Source organism: Puma concolor, chromosome A2 (assembly GCF_028749965.1).
Source record: "Puma concolor isolate L17-30 chromosome A2, mPumCon1.1.hap2, whole genome shotgun sequence".
Lineage (NCBI taxonomy): Eukaryota > Metazoa > Chordata > Mammalia > Carnivora > Felidae > Puma > Puma concolor.
The window spans coordinates 84,299,917-84,321,556 of record NC_141668.1 but is presented as its reverse complement, the minus strand read 5'-3'; the positions used below and the strand labels follow the sequence as shown (position 1 = coordinate 84,321,556).

General features: G+C 36.4%; 1 protein-coding gene across 4 annotated transcripts in view; it reads right to left on the bottom strand.

Moving 5' to 3' along the window:
• The window catches only part of HGF (hepatocyte growth factor), an 80,138-nt gene that overhangs the window by 35,247 nt on the left and 23,251 nt on the right, over positions 1-21,640 (bottom strand). For all 4 annotated transcript variants that reach the window (XR_015248056.1, XM_025929507.2, XM_025929508.2 and 1 more), the window contains 4 exons: positions 20,467-20,587; positions 18,979-19,097; positions 2,926-3,100; positions 230-357 (listed from right to left, as the gene is read on the bottom strand). Coding sequence is in view for 3 of the 4 variants with exons in the window: in XM_025929507.2 (XP_025785292.1) it covers positions 230-357; positions 2,926-3,100; positions 18,979-19,097; positions 20,467-20,587 (543 nt within the window). In the remaining variant the exon portion in view is untranslated. The remainder of the gene's footprint in view (positions 1-229; positions 358-2,925; positions 3,101-18,978; positions 19,098-20,466; positions 20,588-21,640) is intronic.

The following is a 21,640-nucleotide window of genomic DNA, read 5'->3' as shown; positions in this document are numbered from 1 at the left end:
TCCCCAGTGTCTAAAACTGTGCCTGATACTAGTATGCACTCAAATAAACAAATAAAAGTTGAACAAATGAACGTGTAAAAGAAATTCAACTGCAGACTTGGTGATTTTGTTTGCAAACCAGCAAAAAACCAGTGCAACAAGAAGTAGGTCCTCCGCTGTGAAATGTGTTCTCCCTTTAGGCATTAACCCTGAAATTAATCGTGCCCACCCTGAAAATGTCAGCTATTACCTTGTCCACTCGACACATCACATTTTGGAATTTGGGAGCAGTAGCCAACTCGGATGTTTGGATCAGTGGTAAAACACCAGGGTGACTCAGCTCCATCTGGATTTCGGCAAAAATTTTCTCGTAGGTCCCTATTGAGAATAAGCGCGTTAATGCAAATTGCCTGAGTTCTTACAAATGGGGAAACAAGCGCTATTACATTTCTAGAATCCCCGAATGCATGCATGTTTATAAACAGAGTTCTAAGTTTTAGATTTAGGAGAGTTATAACAATTTAGAATTCAGTATACACAACTGACACCGCCCATATGACTGAAATAAAGGCTGTCAGAGGTCAGTATTCTTTTCATGCCACATGCCTGGACTTCCATACAAACACTACTGCCTCATGAAAGGGAAAAATAGCACCACCTCATTTTTCTTACTCATTCTCAACGCCTGGACTCTCAACTATTATAATTTGTAAACACTGGCCTATTATTTTTATGTTTTCACGGCCGATATATAATGTAGAAACAACATGTATCTCTCATTTAAAATGAAAGTTCTACCTATCCAAACATTTGACACACACACACACACACACACACACACACACACACACACACACACAACACAATAGCTTTCTTTTTCTTGAATTCTGTATTCCTTTGATTTAATTTGCTGCATACATTTCTTTCCATTCCAGAACGCTGCTTTATTGATTTATAAAAGTGATCTCAAATCTTATAAATCTTATAAATATTTCTGCAAAACATTCTCTTAATTCTATAGAAACCCTAACTGTTGGAGAAATCGTCAGTGTATTGCATAGACATCCTTTGTGTTAGCAGTGATTTGATAGACACTTAAAGTGCTTAATCAGGAAAAAGTCTATATTAATATTCCCTATATATAAAAGAATTTTACCTTAATATAAGGTTCACGTTACATAAGACATGTAATTTATGGTTTGCTCTCCCAAGCAAATGCTCTCAAATTTGAAGCAAACATGGGCTTTCTCTTTAGAGACGCCCTGACAAATAATTTAACAAGATTAATATTCAATCTATTGGAAACTGCATTCTTTGTATAACTTAGGTCCAATCAGAAGTACAATTTTAGTAATATTCATGTTCACCATTAGAAACAGAAGTTTTTTGTTGCTTTTTTTTTTAAGGAAGAAACTTGAGTTCAGTTATAAAACCAAGTTAGTAGGTTATCTAGTCAAAATAGGTCCTGATACAAACTGGGTTATGTAAGATCGTGAGAACAGTGATCACTAACAGCTAAAGCCACTGCATAGCAAGCGATCATAGTTACAACCCTTATTAAAGCCATTAGCCTTCTTATGAAATGATAAAATTATTATGAAGAAAATCTTTTATTTCTTTTAACCAATTTATACGTATATTTTAAAAATTTGTGCCAGCATAAAATATGTGCATTGAGTTTTACATAAATTTTACACAAATTTGCTCTTTTAGATGAACAATTGCCTAGTTAAATTCTTTTGAGTATTTGTACATACACAGTTTCTTGAGTATTATCACCAGTCATTAGAAATTAACAAAACATGTGAATGGCATGGACACTGTCTCCTTTGTGCCTCTTAACTAATCTCTTCTCATTCTCTTTGCTTTCTCTACTTTGGTATTTACTTCTGAGGTGTGAAACACATCGGTCAGGAGCAGAGAGAATTGCTCTGAAGTAAATGAGGGAAGCAAACCCACAATGACAAGTAAACATTTGTTATTATAAAATAATGAAAAAAAATATTTATGTTTTTACTATCTAAGCAAATACATTAAATTAGTTAAAACAAGCAACGAACCTATAAAATATCTCCTCTCTCCAGTGGATGGGCCAACTCATGCTCATAATTCTCCATCTTGAAATGTTAAGCTCTCTTATTAAAAGCCAATTACATAAAACCAATATATGTTATTTATAGGTGCTATTTCGGCAAAGCCACTATGAATGGCACGTGTGTTATAAATTTCAAAAGCAATCATTTTATGTTCCTCATAACAAGGTGGACAATTTAAAAACACATGGCATTGTGGCTGTTCTGTCCAGCAAAAGTCAAGCGGTGAAAAAAAACAGCCATGGAGAAGGCACATAGCGGCAATATAATTGATATTCAAGGGCAGTTTCTTTGGCTTGATTCATCTAAATAATTGTTTTACTTTCCTACTCTTCAAAGGGAATCTAGAAACAGCAGAAAACATTCATTTGAGACTTTAAAAATAGTATTTCTTCAAGGCCGAAAACACATTAGTTTACAATGTTGATTGAAATGAAGGCATGCCTCTTTTTGTAAAAGAAAAAAAAATGTAATCTCCCCTAAAATTAATGTGAAATTTTAAGAAGGCACTAGCTTGAAACTTGGCTGGCTATCATTATCCTTAAATGAGTTATGAAATGTACCTGCAAAAACAAAGCTGTGATCAGAAACCTAGAGGTGCGTTTTCCAAAGTATGGTACTTCAACTATCTGATTCAAAACTCACCTAGAGTGCTTATTAAAATGCATATTTGAGGTCCAAATCTCACATCTAAGGAATCAAAATATCTGCGTGGATGAATCTGCGTTTTAACTCCTGATTATCTCTAGACACACTAAAGTTTAAGAATTACTAACACAGGAATTATTAGAGTCACCATTCTTCCTCGTTTCCTGAGAGCCTGCTGAAATTTATATGTGCCTAATATACTCACTTGCACTTGAAATTTTCAGGAGTTATGTCATGCTGGTGAGGATACTGGGAATCCCAACGCTGACATGGAACTCCATTCCAGATGGAGTTGATGGTGCCCCGGTAACCTTCTCCTTGACCCTGAATGCATTCAGTTGTTTCCATAGGCACATCTGTGTCATTCATAGTACTGTGAGCTAGTGGTAAAAACAGCATTAAACTTAAGTACAATCTTTAAATCTTTCATCCATCTCTTAATGTTCTTTTGCACATGGATTACTAAGGTATTCTGTCACATAGGTTTTTATAATAATTGAGTAGAATATTATTTCAGTTATCATTCTTGCTCTCTCACTCAGCCTAAAGGAGTGAGTTAACATGGTGGACTCAACTATAGAATTTCTCTGCTCATGAAACAGAATATTCTAGGAGCGGCTGGGCGGCTCAGTAGGTTAAATGTCCAACTTTGGCTCGGGTCATGATCTTGCGGTTTGTGAGTTCAGGCCCTGCATCAGGCTTTGTGCTGACAGCAAGGAGCCTGGAACCTGCTTCAGATTCTGTGTCTCCCTCTCTCTGCTCCTCCCCTGAGAGCATGCATGCTCTCTCTCTCTCAAAAATAAATAAACATTTAAAAAAAGAATATTCTAGCTTGACTTTATCTACCCTAGTTTGAAAGAACGTCATCTAATAGCACTTAAATTTCCTGATTCTGTCTATTCATTCATTAATATTAGATGTACAATCTTTCTATTTATTAATTTTTATATATTTTATAATCACTTTTTTTACTTTAGAAATTGAAAAATATCTATGAGTACTATAGTGAACAATCAGGGAAATTAAAAAGCACTATGCTGTAAGTTTGGTCATAAAAAAAGTAAGAAAGGGAAAAGTTGATCTACAGAGCAGTTATCTTTTAAAAAATCAATTTAGGTGGCTCAGTTATTAAGAGTCTGACTCTTGATTTTGGCTCAGGACATGATCTCATAGTTTATGAGTTCAAGCCCCACGTCAGGCTCTGTGCACACAGCGTGGACCCTGCTTGGGATTTTCTCTCCCTTTTTCTCTCTCTCTCTCTGCCCATCCCCCACTTGCTCTCTCTCTCTCTCTCTCTCTCTCTCTCTCTCTTTCTTTCAAAAATAAAATTGCTTAGTGTTGACACTGTTTTAAGTCAATTTATTATTATTACTATCTCCATTCCAAGTTTATTTTCATTCAAATACTAAAATAGTGTATTTTTGAAAAAAAATTTAAAGGCATTTTACTTCCATATGTCGCTATAACTAACATATGCTGAATAGACAGTATTTCTGAAATGGCTATACAATTATTCCGAAAATTAGTTTGTTTAAATACATACAAAAGTTGGTAATGGCATTAACCACTGTTCTCCTCCAGTATAATAAATATATTCTAAGCTATGTTAATGTTTTAATCAATTTGTTGGCATTAAAAGAAATCAATTGTTCCTAGGCAGATTTATTTCATGCTTTTTTCCTAGTCCAAATATAATGCTTACCACATTCCATGCAGATCATAAAAATCTCAGTAACAAAGTATAAAAAGTACAAAATTAAAATTTCACTAATTTTAATTCAATAGTGAAACTGAAAATATTTAAGGAGAAACTAAAATCCACACACCTTCTCAAAATATCATGAAAATGTTTATGGTTCAATAGACTAAAGTAATGTAAACTCCTCAGTTTCCTTTACAATCTAAATGGTCATTAATGATGCTTCTAGATAAAACTCACATTGCCACACTCTACAACAGCTTCGGATGTGAATAAATATCTTTGATTCATACATTCTGGAATTATATATATCATTTCTCAAAAGAATTCAGAATTAGACGTGTCTTCAGAGGCTAAGGGTGTCTATAAAAGTTCCATATTTAATAGTGTAAATTCTTTTTAAATGGCTCTTCAATTTTATTTAAATTTATTTCTTACAAATAATCACCACCTTATGGGACTTAATGTTTTATTTCATTGAGTTCCATGCAAACTAAGTGGAGCCTCAGTTTGGCGTTATTCTATGAAACTCCGAGAAAAAGGAGGAAGATTAATTAATGACCACTTCAACCATTGGACTAGGTTGTATAAACAGATTTCCATGAATTGCCCTTCTAATAACAGTTCTTTTTAAAATATGCTTTTATTTCTTATGTATCTCTTCCACACTTTTATTTTTTATTTTTATTTTTTTAAGTTTATTTATTTTGAAAGAGAGACAGAGAGCCAGAAGGGCAGAGAGAGAGAGAGAGGGAGAGAGAATCCCAAGCAGGCTCCACTAGGTCAGCATGGAGCCCGATGCAGGATTCAAACTCACCAACTGTGAGATCATGACGTGAGCAGAAATCAGGAGTCAACGCTTAACCAGCAGAGTCACCCAGGTGCCCCTTGGCAGCTTATATATATCTACTTTAGGAAATAAAAAATTGTCTCAGAAATACCTTAAATTAAAAGGAACTTGAAATGGAGATAAGTAAAATGTCCAGAGATTGATCTGTAAAGTGGTCATTGAGAGTTGATTTCTGAGAATTAATATATACTGATATTGGTAACATACAGTGATTCAGGAAGAATAAAAATTATTGGCCTGGAAGAAATGACTTGTATAGAAAAAGTGCTACTTAACCAAGTCCTTTATGATTTTAACATTAAAGTTATTTGATGGAATAGACAGTAAGATGGATTTTATACATCCTCAGGAACTATATTTTATCAAAAGAAATACCAACAAGCAACTGCATTTCTGATTATTTGAGTCAACTGTTAAATGAGTTGAGGATACTGAGTTGGGGGGGGCACATCTTTAAAAGGTGATAACTTTAGACAGTTAAAAGGTCAAGCTGGTACTGACATATTTTATATCTAGTTACAAAACTATGATGTGATAAAAGACAAAAACAAATGTCTCCAGAGACCTATCAATTTATTAGCTTAACATTTTAAGAAGAAAAGTTTTTAATCCCCCACCTGTTGGGCACAAGTTCCTGGGAAGCAAACCTGTGACCTCAGGATGCAGCACCCAGGCCACGGCAGTAAAGTCAGAGTTAGGGCACAGAACAAAAGTACTTCAACTGCTCTTCTCAGGGACCTGATTGCCCGTCTTGTGTGCTTCTACTGTCTTGCTTTCCTATGTATTTGTGTGTGTTTGGTTTTATTTATTACTGTCCCGTTTTTCTCAAGTATTACTCTAACATCGTGAATATGTAATCAAAAAACCCAAAGTTGACGATTTTCAATGTCTATCACACCTGCCTTTGCTTAGGTATGTGTCCATCACATCTCACTGAGAACATAGCTAGAGGCTGAGCCCATCAGAAATTACCAAACTCTGCTCCTTGGACACTACGATATCAATATAAGATTAAAAACAAATATAATTTCTAGAATGTGTTATTAGACAAGAATAATTGGATCTTCAATTTTCTTTCATAAATACCTTTGTAAAGTGACATTTTGCAGAAATAACCCATGACAGTTAAAATTTGAAACCATACATAGAGACTTAATGTCAAAACAATTTTAATTGAACTTTTTTTTGTAAAAGGGGAGATAATTAAATAAATATTATCATAATTCATGAGGAACTCAATACCTAGAAAATTCAATGAGTAACCACATGTTCATGTTTAGAAGATATTAACAGGATGGGATACTTGGGTGGCTCTTTAGGTTTAGCGCTCCACTCTTGATTTCAGCTCAGATCATGATCTCACAGTTCGTGCATTCAAGCCTCAAGTCAGGCCCCACGTTGACAGTGTGGAGCCTTCTTGGGATTCTCTCTCTCTCTCTCTCTCTCTCTCTCTCCCTCTCCCCCCTTCCTTCTCTCCTCCCCTCCCCCACTCATGCACACACTCTCTCAAATAATAAATTCAAAAAACTTAAAAAAAAGAAAATATTAAGAGGAATCGTAAAATTTTAAAGCTAGTCAAAGATGAAAATTTTCCTAATTTGAGAGAAAAGTTTTCAAATTTCAAAAACCCTAAATAAAAAAAAAGAAAAGGACTCCTTGAATAAGAATATTGTGGATATTGTGGAAGACATTTCACTGCAGATTCATCCACTAAAATCCCAGTGTCAAGTTTAGAGACCTAATTGTTGGTACTAACTTTGTACCTCAACTGCAAAGTTTCCTCAAAAAAGATTTAATTAAAGATTCTTTCACTTTTAAAAGTAGCAATCATAAAATCCTCATTTGGACAATTTTGTTGAAAAGTTTTTTTTTCTAAACTTCCATTAGTATAATTTAAAAACTTTGATATAAATATAAGGAGCCACCAAATACTCAAAGACAGTGTTAGTTAAAATGAGTAAATAAAACCCACAATTTTGGATTTGTTGTAAACAATTTGGATTATTTAACAGATTCTAATTTGGAGGTGGAAACTCAAACCTTTGGAAATTACAGAAATTACTGCACATTAATAAAAATACAACATACTGCAGAATAAATATAACTTTTCATTAGGCCTTTCTACGGACTGAATATTTATGTCTCCCCCAAATTCATATGTTGAAATCCTCATCATAAATGTCATGGTATTAGGATGTGGGGTCTTTGGTAGGTGCTTAGGTCATAAGGGCAGATGCCTCATGAATGGGATCAGTGCCCCTATAAAAAAGACACCACAGAGTTCCCTCACCCCTTCCACCATGTGAGGAATCTTCTAGTACTTTGATCTTTGACCTCTCAGCCTCCAGAACTGTCAGAAATAAATGTCTGTTGTTTATAAACCACCCAGTCCATAGTATTCTGTTATAACAGCCCGAACTAAGACAGGCCTCAACAAGATATAAAAAAATATAATTAATAGTATTCTTTTTGTTTACTTTTATTTTAATAAGTATCCATAACTTTGAAATATATACCTCAAGCAATTTGATGGTTATGATTTTAACTGCAAACTAGCAGTATTGAGATAATATTTTTCTTCAAAAAGTGCTCTCTGAAGTTCGTGAGTCTGTATTTATCCCATTCGACATTCAACTGCTAAAAGTGCCTTCATAATGAAAAGCTATATAATTCTGGTGAAAATGTATAGAATAAATATCATAGGCCAAAAAAAGATATATTAGTACAACAAGGTAACTAAATAATTTTCACCACTAAATAGGAGTTATGAAATTCCATACAGCTGTTGAACACATATTATCTGATGAGGATCATGTGAATGATTTTTCATAGACCATTTAACTGTGATACAAATGTTCCTTCTTTATTGCCTACATACATATTTCCTACTCAAACAAGATGAATTATTCCTGAACTGTAATAAAATAGACTCCTTTACCTGTCCTACTGTATAAATACCAAAACTTGATGCAAAAACAAAACAAATGTTTCATGCCAGTTGATTTGGAAAAAGCTATTAAATTTTGGGAAAGCTATTCCTCTGGACTTAATACTTTATAACATGGGACCTGAATAAGGGAAGATTTTGAGGTCTCCTGTGACCAAAGTGGTAAAGAAAAGAAGCACAGAAACGTCCCTAAATATCAGCTGCAGTTGATCGAGTTTAGCCAAGGCAACATGTGTATATCTTCATATATACAAACATTTTTGCAATTTTGTGTCTACCAAGCACACTGAAAAATCCAAGAAACTCACAAATAAGAGAGCTCCTCACAAATAAAGCATTTTTTTCAGGTGTGCCAGTGGTGGCCACCCTCTGGAAGCACATGTAAAGATAGTTGTATGATCTTTCATGACCTATGAGTGAAGAAATATTTTTTCTTTGATGAGTGACATAAAGTTTTCTGTTTGGAAATGCTTTTTATAAAAACAACATTACTGAAATTTTGCACTGTTCTTTTACAACATAATCAAATATAATGGGTGCCTCTTGGAACATTAATTTCACTTTGCTGGTATGGATGTGTTATGATCTGATTGCTATAATATCTGGTGGGGACTTTAAGGTTTGAATAGATTTTCTGAGAGAATGAACATTAACTGTTATGTGATGCTTGAGACAGACATCCTGCCACCCAACAGAAAGACCACTAGAATAAGATGACAAATAATGAATCTGATCCATTTTCTCTGTGGAAGTCTCGCTGAGTTTTTGCCGAGAAACTTCAGAGCGCTGATGGAGGTCTGTGAAAGGCAACTGGAGAATACAAGTGCACATGCATATTACAGACAGCCATGCACAGAGTTCCATAAGCTTTCCATGAAGGATAAGTAAACCCTGACATTTACAGTCCCCCTTCTCCCCCAAAATCTAGATATCCCAGTGGTGATACACTGTTGCTGTTGCTTTGCCTATAGCTAGGAGCAAGTTGCTCCACAGGCCATTGGACAAATACCTCATTATTCCTTGGAATACTTCTGCACAACCCACTTCTATTCCCACTTCAGCTACTGAAGAGCAACTGAAACATAGGATTTACTTTATGGTGGTCCCTAGAGATTGGGAACAGTGTGTAAAGCTATTCTCCCATCAACAGACTTGTGCTCTTTGGTCCGCAAATGGCAGGATCAGGCTCAATGAAAATTTAAAGAGCTTCTTGTTTTAAAATTGACATGGGAAAGTAGTATAAAGACTCCAAAGTACAAACCTCAAATTGCTTGCACGTTTGCTTTCCCTATGAGCCTAGAATTCCTATCTGAAACTTTTCTTTGGACTTTATCCAAGCCTTTACTGGTATAAAATGCTCAAGAGACAAGACTTTCACGAAAGGTCTTCAGTTCTATACTCTTATTCCTTAGAAGATGACTTGAAAAAGACCTCCAAGTATAAGATCTTTCCCCTGAGAAAGGGTATTGATGGCATTGTTTTTGTCTGACTCAGAATACAATGAGATTTCATTTCTATGAATCTCTGTTCTAGCCTTGGATAAAATAACAAGTTCTGAGAAATAAACAGCTTTCTTTAAGAAAGAAAATAATGTGCTAACATTCTTTTCCAAACATATAAACACACTCAATTTTACAAGGTTAGATATTCTCTTAAAACCACACCAGTGTAGATTGATTACTAGAAGGAAGGATTCTTTTTATTTATTGTCAAACACACCTGTATTAGTCTGCTTGGGCCACCATAACAAAATACCACAGACTTAAAAACAACTGAAATGTATTTCTCACAATTCTGGAGGCTAGGAAGTCAAACATTAAGGTGCCAGCCAAGTTGGTTTCTAGTGAGAGTACCTTCCTGGCTTGTAGATGGCCACGTTCTCACTGTGTGCTCATAAGCAGTAGAGAAAGAGAGAGAGAGAGAGAGAGAGAGAGAGAGAGAGAGAGAGAGATCTCTTACTCTACTTATAAGGCCACTAATCCTATCAGATTGGGGTCCCACACTTGTGATCTCATTTAACCTTAATTACCACCTAAATGCCCTATCTCCAAATACTGTCACACTGAAGATTAAGGCTTAAATGTATGAATTTGTGTGTGTGTGTGTGTGTGTGTGTGTGTGTGTGTGTGTGTATGGCAGGAGGTGGGTGCATAGTTCAGTCTATAACAATACTTTGAATAGAAATCTTAGCTATCAAAGATCTGCCTAGGTAACATTTCTGAAATGGAGAGTTGTTTCATAGGTATAAAGTTTTAGTTACGCAAAATGAGTAAATTATAGAGACCTAGAGATCTGAACAACATAGTACCTGTGGTTAACAGTGCGACACTGTATACTAAAAAAAAAAAAAATGTTGAGAGTAGATCTCAAGTTAAATGTTCATACACATACATTAAAAAAAAGGAGAGTAATGGCAGGAAGAAGTTTTGGAAATCATTGATGTGTTTATTACCTTGATTGTGGAGATGGTTTCATGGGTATATGCATATGATCAAATCAATCAAATTGTATACATTAAATATGTACAGTTTATATTAATTGCACCACAGTAAAGCTGTTAAAAATAAATAAAATGGCTCTGGACACATATGTGTCTAGAATTTAAAAAAAAAGAAGAAAATGGAGGAGAAAAATAAGGCAAAACATGACAAAATATGTCTATTTTTTGGTAAAGAAAAAGCCCTCCCGACAACTAACAACAAATGAACAAAAGTATCTCAGGGAAGCATGAAACCTCAGGATGAGTTCAGGATGAGTTGAGGTGATAGGAAGAAAGCATGAAACAAATCTTCATGCATGGCAATATCTGAGAAAAGCTAAGTTGTCATATGAAAATCTAGAAGCATAAAAGACATTCCAGGAGACTCACACACACACACACACACACACACACACACACACACACACACACAAACACACACAAATGAAAAACTACCACTATATAGGAATGTAACATTCATTCATTCAACAAATGCTTGTTGAATCCCTGTCTTGTCTAAGGCAATGTGCTGACCCAAAAAGAGACATGATCTGTGTTTTGATGGAGCTTACAAATTTTGATAGAGCTATTAATCAAATAATTTCAAAAACAAATGTAAAGACAAGGCTCTGAGAAGCACATAGGAGAGGTTTATTATGGTATAAATATATACTAAGGAATTTGACCAAGTCAGAGAAGTCAGATGAAGAAATGCTAACTGAGGAAATAGTAACTGAGTGGAAATTTCAGCAATTAGTAGCTGTCAACTGGGTGAAAAAGAATAAAAAATTTTCAAGGCAGAGAAGAAGTTAGGGGTGAAGGAAATATAAATGAGAATATAGAAAATATGAAGCATAGGAAGTAAGCTATTCTGGCTGGAATAGAGAACCTTGGAGAGAAATGTGGTAGTATATGAGGTTAGAGATATGGGTAGGGAAGTAAAAGATGGTTTTGTTTTGTCTTTGTTCTAAGGTAGAAGGAAATCATTGAAAGGTTTTTAACTGGTGTGTGTGTGTGTGTGTGTGTGTGTGTGTGTGTGTGTGTGTGTGTGTTGCTAGGGATGGGAAATGATATACTCAGGTTTTTATATCATTCTGTTTGTAGTATGAAGAAGGGATTGAAGGGAAAAACTAGTGAATGTGGATTCATCTCCTTTCAGAAGGCAATTTAAATATTCAAGAAGAAAAATAACACTAATGGAAAAAGGAGAGAGTGAAATGGTTAGATTTGAGAGGTATATACAAAATAAAATTGACAGTGGTGGGTCAAATGTGAGGAGTGAAGGAAAGATCATGTCTAGGATCATTCTAGATTTTTGAACCTTAGATGTAATGGTGGTATCAGTCATACAAAAGAGAGCTTGAAAAGCAGACTAGACCATCCTATAGGATAAAAGAAGAAAATCAGAAAAAGGTGATAGATGATAGAAATCTCCAACCAGGTGATTTGCTCTTGGTGAGAACTGGAAAACAATTGGACCATCCAACAGGTATATGCTAGTTAATGTATATCCTAATGGGACCACATCAGCCTTACAGGTCTGACATGTAGCAAAAAAGCTGTTTGCAGAGGAACACCTCGGGTTCCAGAGGTCCTTTGGGGGATCTCGGAGATCAAAACACTCTATTAGGACAATTCTAACATTTCATTTGTGTTTTATACAGTGAAATTCCTAGAGCACTTGAGGTTTAATGTTCCAGAAAACTGAATGCAAAAGCAAATGCGAAACACAAAGCCATCTTCTAATTAAGGTATGAATTGAAGAAATTTGCAAAAAATCTGAATTTGCAGAAAATCTAAAACACTGCCATTGTTCTCCCTATTTTTCTGACAAATATAGTTTTCATTTTAAATATGTTGTATTTTTTAGCATCCAATGAGCTCGTCACTATTTTAATGAATTAATATTCTTTAAATTTACATTTTAATTTCTAATGCAGTACATATAGACTTGTATAGCTCACATACACAATTTGGGGCTCTCAATAATGGTAAAGAATGTAAAGATATCTTCAGTCCAAGAAGTTTGTGAATAACTGATTTAAATAATCAAGAAGATTTTCTATGACAATCAACCAAATTAAAGCTTTTCAATTGCCAGAGAAGTATTTTCACTTCAGAAAAATATAAGTAGTCCCAACAAATATTATTATTTCTCTCTAAAAAGCAGTGAACTAATCTGTGGAACTGTTATTCAGAATATAAAGTTATTATAGTGGAAAACCATAAGAAAATCAGAATTTCACTCAGGTATTATACAGGACTCCCAATCTTGTTATATATTTGCAATGTCTAAAATTCCATATACTTGGAAATCTGTTAAAAGTTATATAGCCAGGTAGAACGAGAAGTGGATAGTGCAGAGCAAAGATCACTCTGTGGAATACATGTGAAAGATGGTCATGGAATTTTTAAGGGAGAAGATTGATAAAGACACCCACCAGCCCCTTCAAGCCGCCATTTTAGAATTCACTTATGTGCAGTTCTGCTCACTCAACTCAGAGTTTCTCAGGATAAATTGGTGAAATGATTCCCCTTATGGGACTCAGTGGGCCTACCTCAACATGGCAAGGATGGATTTGACCCAAAACTAAATTTGAGTGACACTGACCCCTGGAATGATTGCTTTGCCTATGCTCATGTTGCTGGAGAAGAAAGCCCGGTAGAGTAGAAAGAAGACAAAATAGGAGTAAGAAATGGGATGACATTCAGGGGTGTGGCCACAGAATACTCTCAGAAGCAGTGGGAAAGCATGGACCCTGCTCAAAGGGCTTTGTACAGGGATGTGATGTTGAAGAACTATGAGCATCTGGTCTCTCTGGATGAGGATAACTAACCTCCAGAAGATGGGATCTGCCCTTGAGTTTCTTCATATTCCCTCCTTTAGGAAGTCTCTGCACTGATTGACGGAGATAGAAACCCTATTGACTCAGAAATGGAAAGCTTCATGATGCAGCACCTGGACTTTAAACTTGCCCCTTCAGATGATCTGCCCACTCCATACTACATCACGTGTGGTTCCAGAGCTTAAGTATGATTAAACCTTACGGCAACTTTAAAGTATTCAATTCCCTCTTTTCTACCCCTGTGCTTTTGATTCAGTGATTCTTAGTAGAAAATTAGACATGCACATTATACTGTTCCCTACGCATTCAGAAGGACACAGTCTATTCATAAAATTTTGAAACCGTTTTTCAGCTTTATTGAGGTATTAATTGTCAAATACAACTGTAATATATTTAAAAAAAATTTTTTTAATGTTTATTGATTTTTGAGAGAGAGAGAGAGAGAGAGAGAGAGAGAGAGAGAGAGAGAGAGCATGAGCGGGGGAGGGGAAGAGACAGAGGAAGACACAGAATCCGAAGCAGGCTACAGGCTCTGAGCCGTCAGCATGGAGCCCGATGTGGGACTCAAGCTCACGAACCATGAGATCATGACCTGAGCCGAAGTCGGACGCTTAACTGGCTGAGCCACCAGGTGTCCCTGTAATATATTTTTTAAAAGGTATATAGCCAAGATGTTTGTGAACTGTTGCCATTTGGGTAGAAATCGCTTTCTGAGGAACATGGTGCAAAGGTTTACTGAGAAGGCCTGTCCCGGCCACATTTGTCAGGTGATGAGCAACATTCATCCTTCACTTTCGGGGATACGTCCACTGATTCTAAGATTAAAAGGTTGGGAGCAAAGTGACAGGAACTAATTTGTGGCTCATTCAGCTTTTAACAAATAAAAGGAACAGATAGCAGTCATCAAAACCTTGGCTCCGAAAGGTGTGAATATGCCAATGTCACGGCAATGTCAGCTTTTACTTTACTAGTTCTTGCTAGTGCTCTGAAATTTCATTTTATCATAGACCTTGGTGTGTTTTGTTCACTTCTATACCCCCAGAATCTAGAAAAAATTTTGAGGTATGAGAGCTAGTCAGTAAATATTCATTGAATAACTCCTATGCAAAAGGGGCCGACAATCTTCCTTGTGTTTTCTGTGTGCTCCCTGGAATTGCTGTTCTGGAGAAGTTTTTTTCTGTCACTATTTACTTATGACTTTTCAAGACCTTCAGAAAAGACTGAAGTTGGATGTGCTATGAGCATAGACATCGAGCACCTACATCTCAGCATAAGCAGAACTCAGCTTTCTTATCTTCCTCCTCAAAGTTACATCTCTCTCAAATATGCATCATCTACTCAGTAACTTAGGAAATATGTAAGACTTTGCTCTTTCCCTATCTCATTTCCCACTATATCCAATTTGTCATTACATATTGGACATTCAGACTCTTCAGTATCATTCACATCCTTCCTCACCTTGTTATGCTCACTGTTTACGGCATTAATTCACATTACTGGCCTGTTCCAATCAGCTCTTATCAGACCCACCTGCCTCCTGTCTCAGCACTCTCCTGCCAATTACTGGAAATATATAGTGATCTTCAGTTGGTGGAGGTGTGTTGGTTTTTGCTTTTGTTTTTTTTTTATTCCCATTACTAAGAGAATTTTGAAAACAAAAATTTATGTTCTCCCACATGTTTTTAAGTTGACATCCACATTTTTTATGGTAAGTTTAAATAGTTGCAAAAGATGTGATTTCTAGCGTATGCTAACTACTGTCATTTTTACACCAAAATTTTTATATTGCACTTTAAAAAAAATTAATGGAGTGATTCGATATCTACCTGTTCTTGGATAAATGTATATTATCAAACTCTTTTTCTCCTTGAATTAGTATTTCTATTCCACTTTACCCATGGAATGTTATTTGAATTTTTTTTTAACTTTTAACTTTATTTATTTATTTTTGAGAGAGAGACACAGAGAGTGAGCAGGGGAGGGGCAGAGAGAGGGAGAGGGAGAATCTCATGCAGGTTCCACACTGTCAGCATGGAGCCCAATGCGGGGCTCAAACTCACAAACTGTGAGATCATGACCTGAGCCAAAAGCAACAGTTGGACGCTTAACCAACTGAGCCACCCAGGTGCCCCTTGAATTTAATGTATTTTATGTTCGAGAGTCTTTTATTCTTAACCCCATCATACTTTTCTCAAAGATTTTTATATTTTGAAATTTATCTAAATTTCTTGTGACCATAGTATTCTAAGGGATAAATACACATGTACCCTACACACACATACAAACACACTTACATGTATGTATGTATATATTCCAGATAGAGTTGTGTAATTATTAGTAGTACATAAATGATAAGCAGCATGAATATATAGCATTTGCAAAGGTCTCTTTGTTTAGTTTTCCCAAGGTTTTACACCCCAGGACAATGTACCAAAATAAAATTCAGGAAGGATGGGCAGTTTGGTTTTATTCGGGAAAGTAAGAAAGAGTAATGGTGAATGAGAAGGTAAGATTTTGAACTTGACTAACTCCTTAGTAACATGTACATCTCAAGCAGAAGATTTGGGGAAAGAATTGATCTGGAAGTAAAAGAGCTAGAATTTGAGCTTCTAAGCTGTCCATGTCCACAGACCCCTATGAGAGTTTTGTGTTCCCGAGGGCTTCACAGACAGCAATCTGGAGGCTTCTGTAACCAGCTTATGTTGTAAAACAAAAGTGAAGAGATTTTGCAGGTATAAGTCACGTCCCTAATCAGTTGACTTTAAGTTAATTAAAGGGAGCTTACCTCAAGTGGCCCTGAGCTAATCAGGTGAGCTCTTTAAAAGAGTATGTAGAGCTTTAAAATAACTATTGCCCTTTAATTAGAAATTGCCATTATTGCACATGAATATTCAAGTGGCATGCTATTCAAAATGTCTATTACATTATATGACACCTATTCCATGCTATTGTTTTGTCCCTGTATCTTCTTGACAAACAAAATTCTTTCCTAAAATATCTTGTGATTTATTGTTAAATTTTGAAGTTAATGTTAAGGCTTTTAGACGATTTGTGTAATAAAGAAAAATTTTGAAAATTAAGAAATTAAAAAAAATAAAAGAGGATGTAGAGGTCAGAGGCTGAAACTAGCAGAAAACTCTGCCATTATCCTTGAAGAAGTAAAATTCTCTGTCGTGGAGAGGGTCGTAGAGTAGGAAACATCAGGCAATGTTTTGGAGCTGAGGACCTCCATGCTATAACCACAAGAATTCTGCCAACAACTGCTGGACTTGGAATGGGATACTGAGTCTTAAATGAGAGAGTAGGTCTGGCGGGCACCTGGGTCATGGCCTTGTGAGATCCTAAGCAAAGAATCCACCTGAGTCATGCCTGGACTTCTGACCCACAGAAATTATGGCATAATAAGTGTGTACTGTTTTAAGCCACTACATTTTGGTAAATTGTTATGCAGCAATATAAACCTGTTCCGCAGTTGAAAGCATCACCAAATGTCTTACTTTTGCATTATATGCTTTGCTATAAATGTAAGCAAGAATATTCACAAAACCTTATCTCTTATGCTTTCCAGAATTGCAGAATATCAACTTCCGTTCATCTGAATAAGAGTATAGTCTCCAAGTATACTTTTACAAACTAAAAGCTTTCCTGTAATGAAATATTTCTGAAATATTCTCCATGCTTAAGAAATGATTTTATTCTTCACTATATGGGTTTGGCTTACATGTTCTACTACCATTTTCTTAGCATTACCATCCTATACACACGATTCTCTGTTTAACAAAGCCATCTGAATCACAGCATGTTAGTTGCATAATTAGCCAACACTTCTTTGGACAGAAGAGAAAAAGAAATCTATCTGGTAGTTAGGAAGCATCATATTTATTTTATTTCTTTTCTCTCACAGTGTCTTTTAAAATCACCAAATACTGGTTGGAAAAGAATAGGAGGGCAACAGTGAATGTGCAGATGATTATGCATGTGATCGTGTCTGTGTGTATGTATTTATACTGATCTTATTCCTGAGACGATTTACAGGAGTGCCTAAAAGCAAACATTTGTGCACACAAAACAGAAGGGAAACAGTTGGTTTATTGTATCTAAGTAGTCTAAAATGGTGGGAAGATTAATGAGATTTTAGAAGTCAATGAGTGGAACTACCTCAATCTATACAGAGAAACACTGTCACAGAAGTCATCTTTTATGCCAAGGGACCAAACAGATAATTCAGTTTCCTTAGAACATTGCGTTCACACTGAAAGTCTACCAGAGTCTGCGGTTATTTCACACATGCCAGACATGTCCTCCTTCTATGGGCTTTATTTGAGTTGTCCAAAACATTTCCTCTTATTAGCAGGTCTAGGTGGAGAGAGATTTACCTTGGCAGTATCACAGTGTGAATAATGTTGAATTAGGTTTGTTCAAAGGGATATCCCCATCATGCTGCTCTAGGAAGATATGCAACTACCTATTCTTATCCTCATAACTGTCCACTTATCATGCAGGGTGCTGGTACCTTATCTTATGTAGATTATTTCTCTTTGTACATTCCTCTCTATATGCATATCTTTATGCTGCCAAGCCCATTTCCAATGTTATTATACCTTAGCAAAGTCATGGAATTCTACTAGTCTTAGAGCATTTTAGGATCCAGCTGAAAAAATAAGACTTATACCCATAGAAATTAAAGCATGCCTATATCTAACTATCCAGTATTATTTCAAAGAGTGAAACTGTGTAAGTTAACCATGGAGGAGGGGACCAAGCATACAGATTTAAAGAGCTACCATAAAGCAAGTGAGGTAAGAAGCTTTTACCATAAATTCAGGAGTGTTGGGTAAAGGCCAGTATATAGAAAATGACCACAGTACAGCTAAAAGACAGGTTTGAACAGAATACAGGCTGCGTACGAGGTCAGCCAGAGGGGTGGGGATCAGCTACTAGAGATTAAAGATGTCTCTGAGATTCTTCTATTAGACTTGTTATTTTTCACTGCAGCCTCTGTCATTCACCAGAAGAGGCTCACAGTCAGCTGACAGCTCATGTTATGTCTGGGGAAGAAAGGTATGGAAAGGATACCGGGTTGGAAGGTAAAAATCTAAGGTCCTAGCTTTTAAGGCCCTAATGACATTATGATACTGCACACAGTCCCTGATCTGTTTTCTCCCTCTGTGGATGTTTTTTAAAATAACATAAGAATGTTTAGGCCTTCATCATAAGTATAAATGTTTTGTGTTCACTTGCACACTTATCTCTTTCAAAACAATGACTCTGAAAATTCAAAAGCCTTGGATAGAATTATGGAATGCATTCCTAAAATATTAAAGCCTACACCCATTAAAGCATCAAGTAAAATAGTTGTTAACTTGTCTCACTAATAATCGCCTGCTTAGATCCAGGCTGAGAGGAAAAGGAAGCAATAAATTTGACCCTAACTTACCGCACATTTTAATTGCACAGTACTCCCAGGGGGTGTCAGGGTCAAGAGTATAGCACCATGGCCTCGGCTTGCCATCAGGATTGCGGCAATAATTATCATCAAAGCCCTTGTCGGGATATCTGCAAACCACACCAAGAAAAGTGTCATGTAAATCTGCCTGGAAGCACCACCCACCCCTCAGTTCACAAAGTAACTTTCGACGGAGCTTGGATACTACTAGCTGGGGAAAGAAGAGATTTCCTGTTACCTTACAAGAACTGCTGATTATCAACTATTGCGCATGTTAGCTTCCATATCTGGTAAGTATAGAACACATCCCTTTGCTAATAAGTTAGATTCATTTGGTACCTGTCCACCAGGTTGAGCTCCCAAACTGAATCCCCTTCTCACAAAGCCCAGTTAAGGACACATTACATAAACACGACCTCATGTAGCCTGTCATTAAGAAAACGGGTCTTTTTCTGGGGCAGGCTTAAAGTTCAAACTGAAAGTTAGGTTTCAATAGTTCTGTTACTAATGATAGATCAATTTTGAAAATAGAGCCCTTCTAGGTCATGCCCTCACCTCCACCATGGGAGAGAGAAACTCCATTACACCACTTTCTCTGTACCCTCCTCCCTTTAAATTAACAGGGTCCTGAATTGGTGACTTGATTTTAATTGCTACCATATTCCTCCTGCACTCACTGAAAGGACAAGAGATTCACTTAACACACACACACACACACACACACACACACACACACACACGGAGTTTAATTTAAGAGAAAAACAAACAAAAAGATAAGAACAACACCTTTCAGAAAAATGGAAACAGAGCTTCCCTTACAATTGTATTTTCATTCTTTATAACAAAAATAAAGACATTTTTGTCAACTAAAATGTTTCATGTGAAAGGAATGAGCCAAAGTAGACATTTTTTTTTTAACCATTTAAGCTCAAAACCTATTCCTGAGGAGAAATGTAGACGTGGTTGCCTGACTTCTCCAGACTCAAAACACACTAAGATAAAGCAGCCAAAGAATTGTTTGCTCCATCTTTCATTCCCTGTCTATGGGCATGACCTATGTCATGGTGTCACACAGGTGGCCCCACTTTACCTAAGTCATTGAAGATGTGGCTTTAGGAGGACATTGGCCTGTATTTAGCAATGATGCCTCCTCCCATAGCTTGGACTGTGGTCATTACTTAATGGATCTCTGTCTTTTTCCTGCTATGGAAGGGAAAGAGGAAGCTTCTGTTAGTGCTCCCCTTCTGCCCCCCACTGATGCTCCTGTGTTTCGGACCATCCTGATTTCAGGGACTCAGTCTCCTCAGCAGACACCGGTCAGAGGTGGGGCCAGCATTCTCATATGCCTCGTCTGAAGTCCCTTTGCCCCAAGACTATCCAGAAATCATAATATAAGGAGAATTTCTCTAGCAGTTTGTCATGGAGCAAATAACACTTTGTGAAAAGAATCATTGGAAGCACGATTTGGTGGTATTTTACCTTTCTGGCAAGAATTTGTGCCGGTGTGGTGTCTGACGATCCCAGCGCTGACAAATCTTGCCTGATTCTGTATGATCCATGGGACCTCGATAACTTTCCCCATTGCAGGTCATGCATTCAACTAATAAAATTAAAGTACGGCATGTTAATTGCTTCTGACAGCAAAATCAAGAACACCACCATTCCATTGAAAGAACAGTAAATCACCTGTTTAGCAAAAAGATTTTTATAACAACTTACATACCATTTTAACGTTGAATTGGGGTCTAATGTCCATAAAGAGTGGCATAAAATACTCCCTACAGAACTCTTCATATAGTTTAAATGGGATTTGTGTAGTTAATGTCATAAAAATTTACCACAAGGCCAGGATGCTGCCTTTCTAATTTCTCAGTAACTGTCCCAAAGATACCCAGACTGGACATATAAGATACGCCCTTGGGATCTGCCCTTTGTTGGTCTAAAATGCAAAGAATTTCAGTGTCTGTACTGACAACAGAATAATTCTCTTCTCTCAACTTACTCTCCAAACACATATGTAGGAAATATACAACTTACACTGAGTACAGGTTATACCCCAGCAGTTAATGTCAAAGTGAGGACCAGATAAACTTGAGAGATCAGCTTCAAACCTAAATCTGGTACTATTCAAAGAATAGGGTTATTTTAAAAGAACAAATGATGGCTTCTTTCTGTTACTGAATAACCATGTCAAATACCTGGGCAGGCTTACATTCGTAACTAGCCTAGGCTACATGATGACCTGATATTGAACTCCTTGTACTCAGTGTTTTTATAATGTATAAGCTCATGTAATTATGCAGGACCCTACTGATGATTCTGTGAGGTTAATTAATAGTTCTCTTCTGGCTCGCCTCTTATGTCACACTGAAAACTCTGAATCACATCAGCTAGCTGAAAACGAGACTTCTCAAATGGACAGGTTGATTTGTAGCACAGCAGGCATCCAGTGGAATAAATCATTGGTTGGCTTTCTTACGAATCCGGCAAACTTCCCCAAACACATCATTTGTATCTTGTGACTACTGATCATCTAACTTTAGCCAAAGCAGGGAAAAGATACGGATGTTTAGCTTTATCCACTGGTATATAGCCTAATGAGTATCTGTAATAATTTGGGATATAATATTAGAATAATCACTTCTGTACCTTT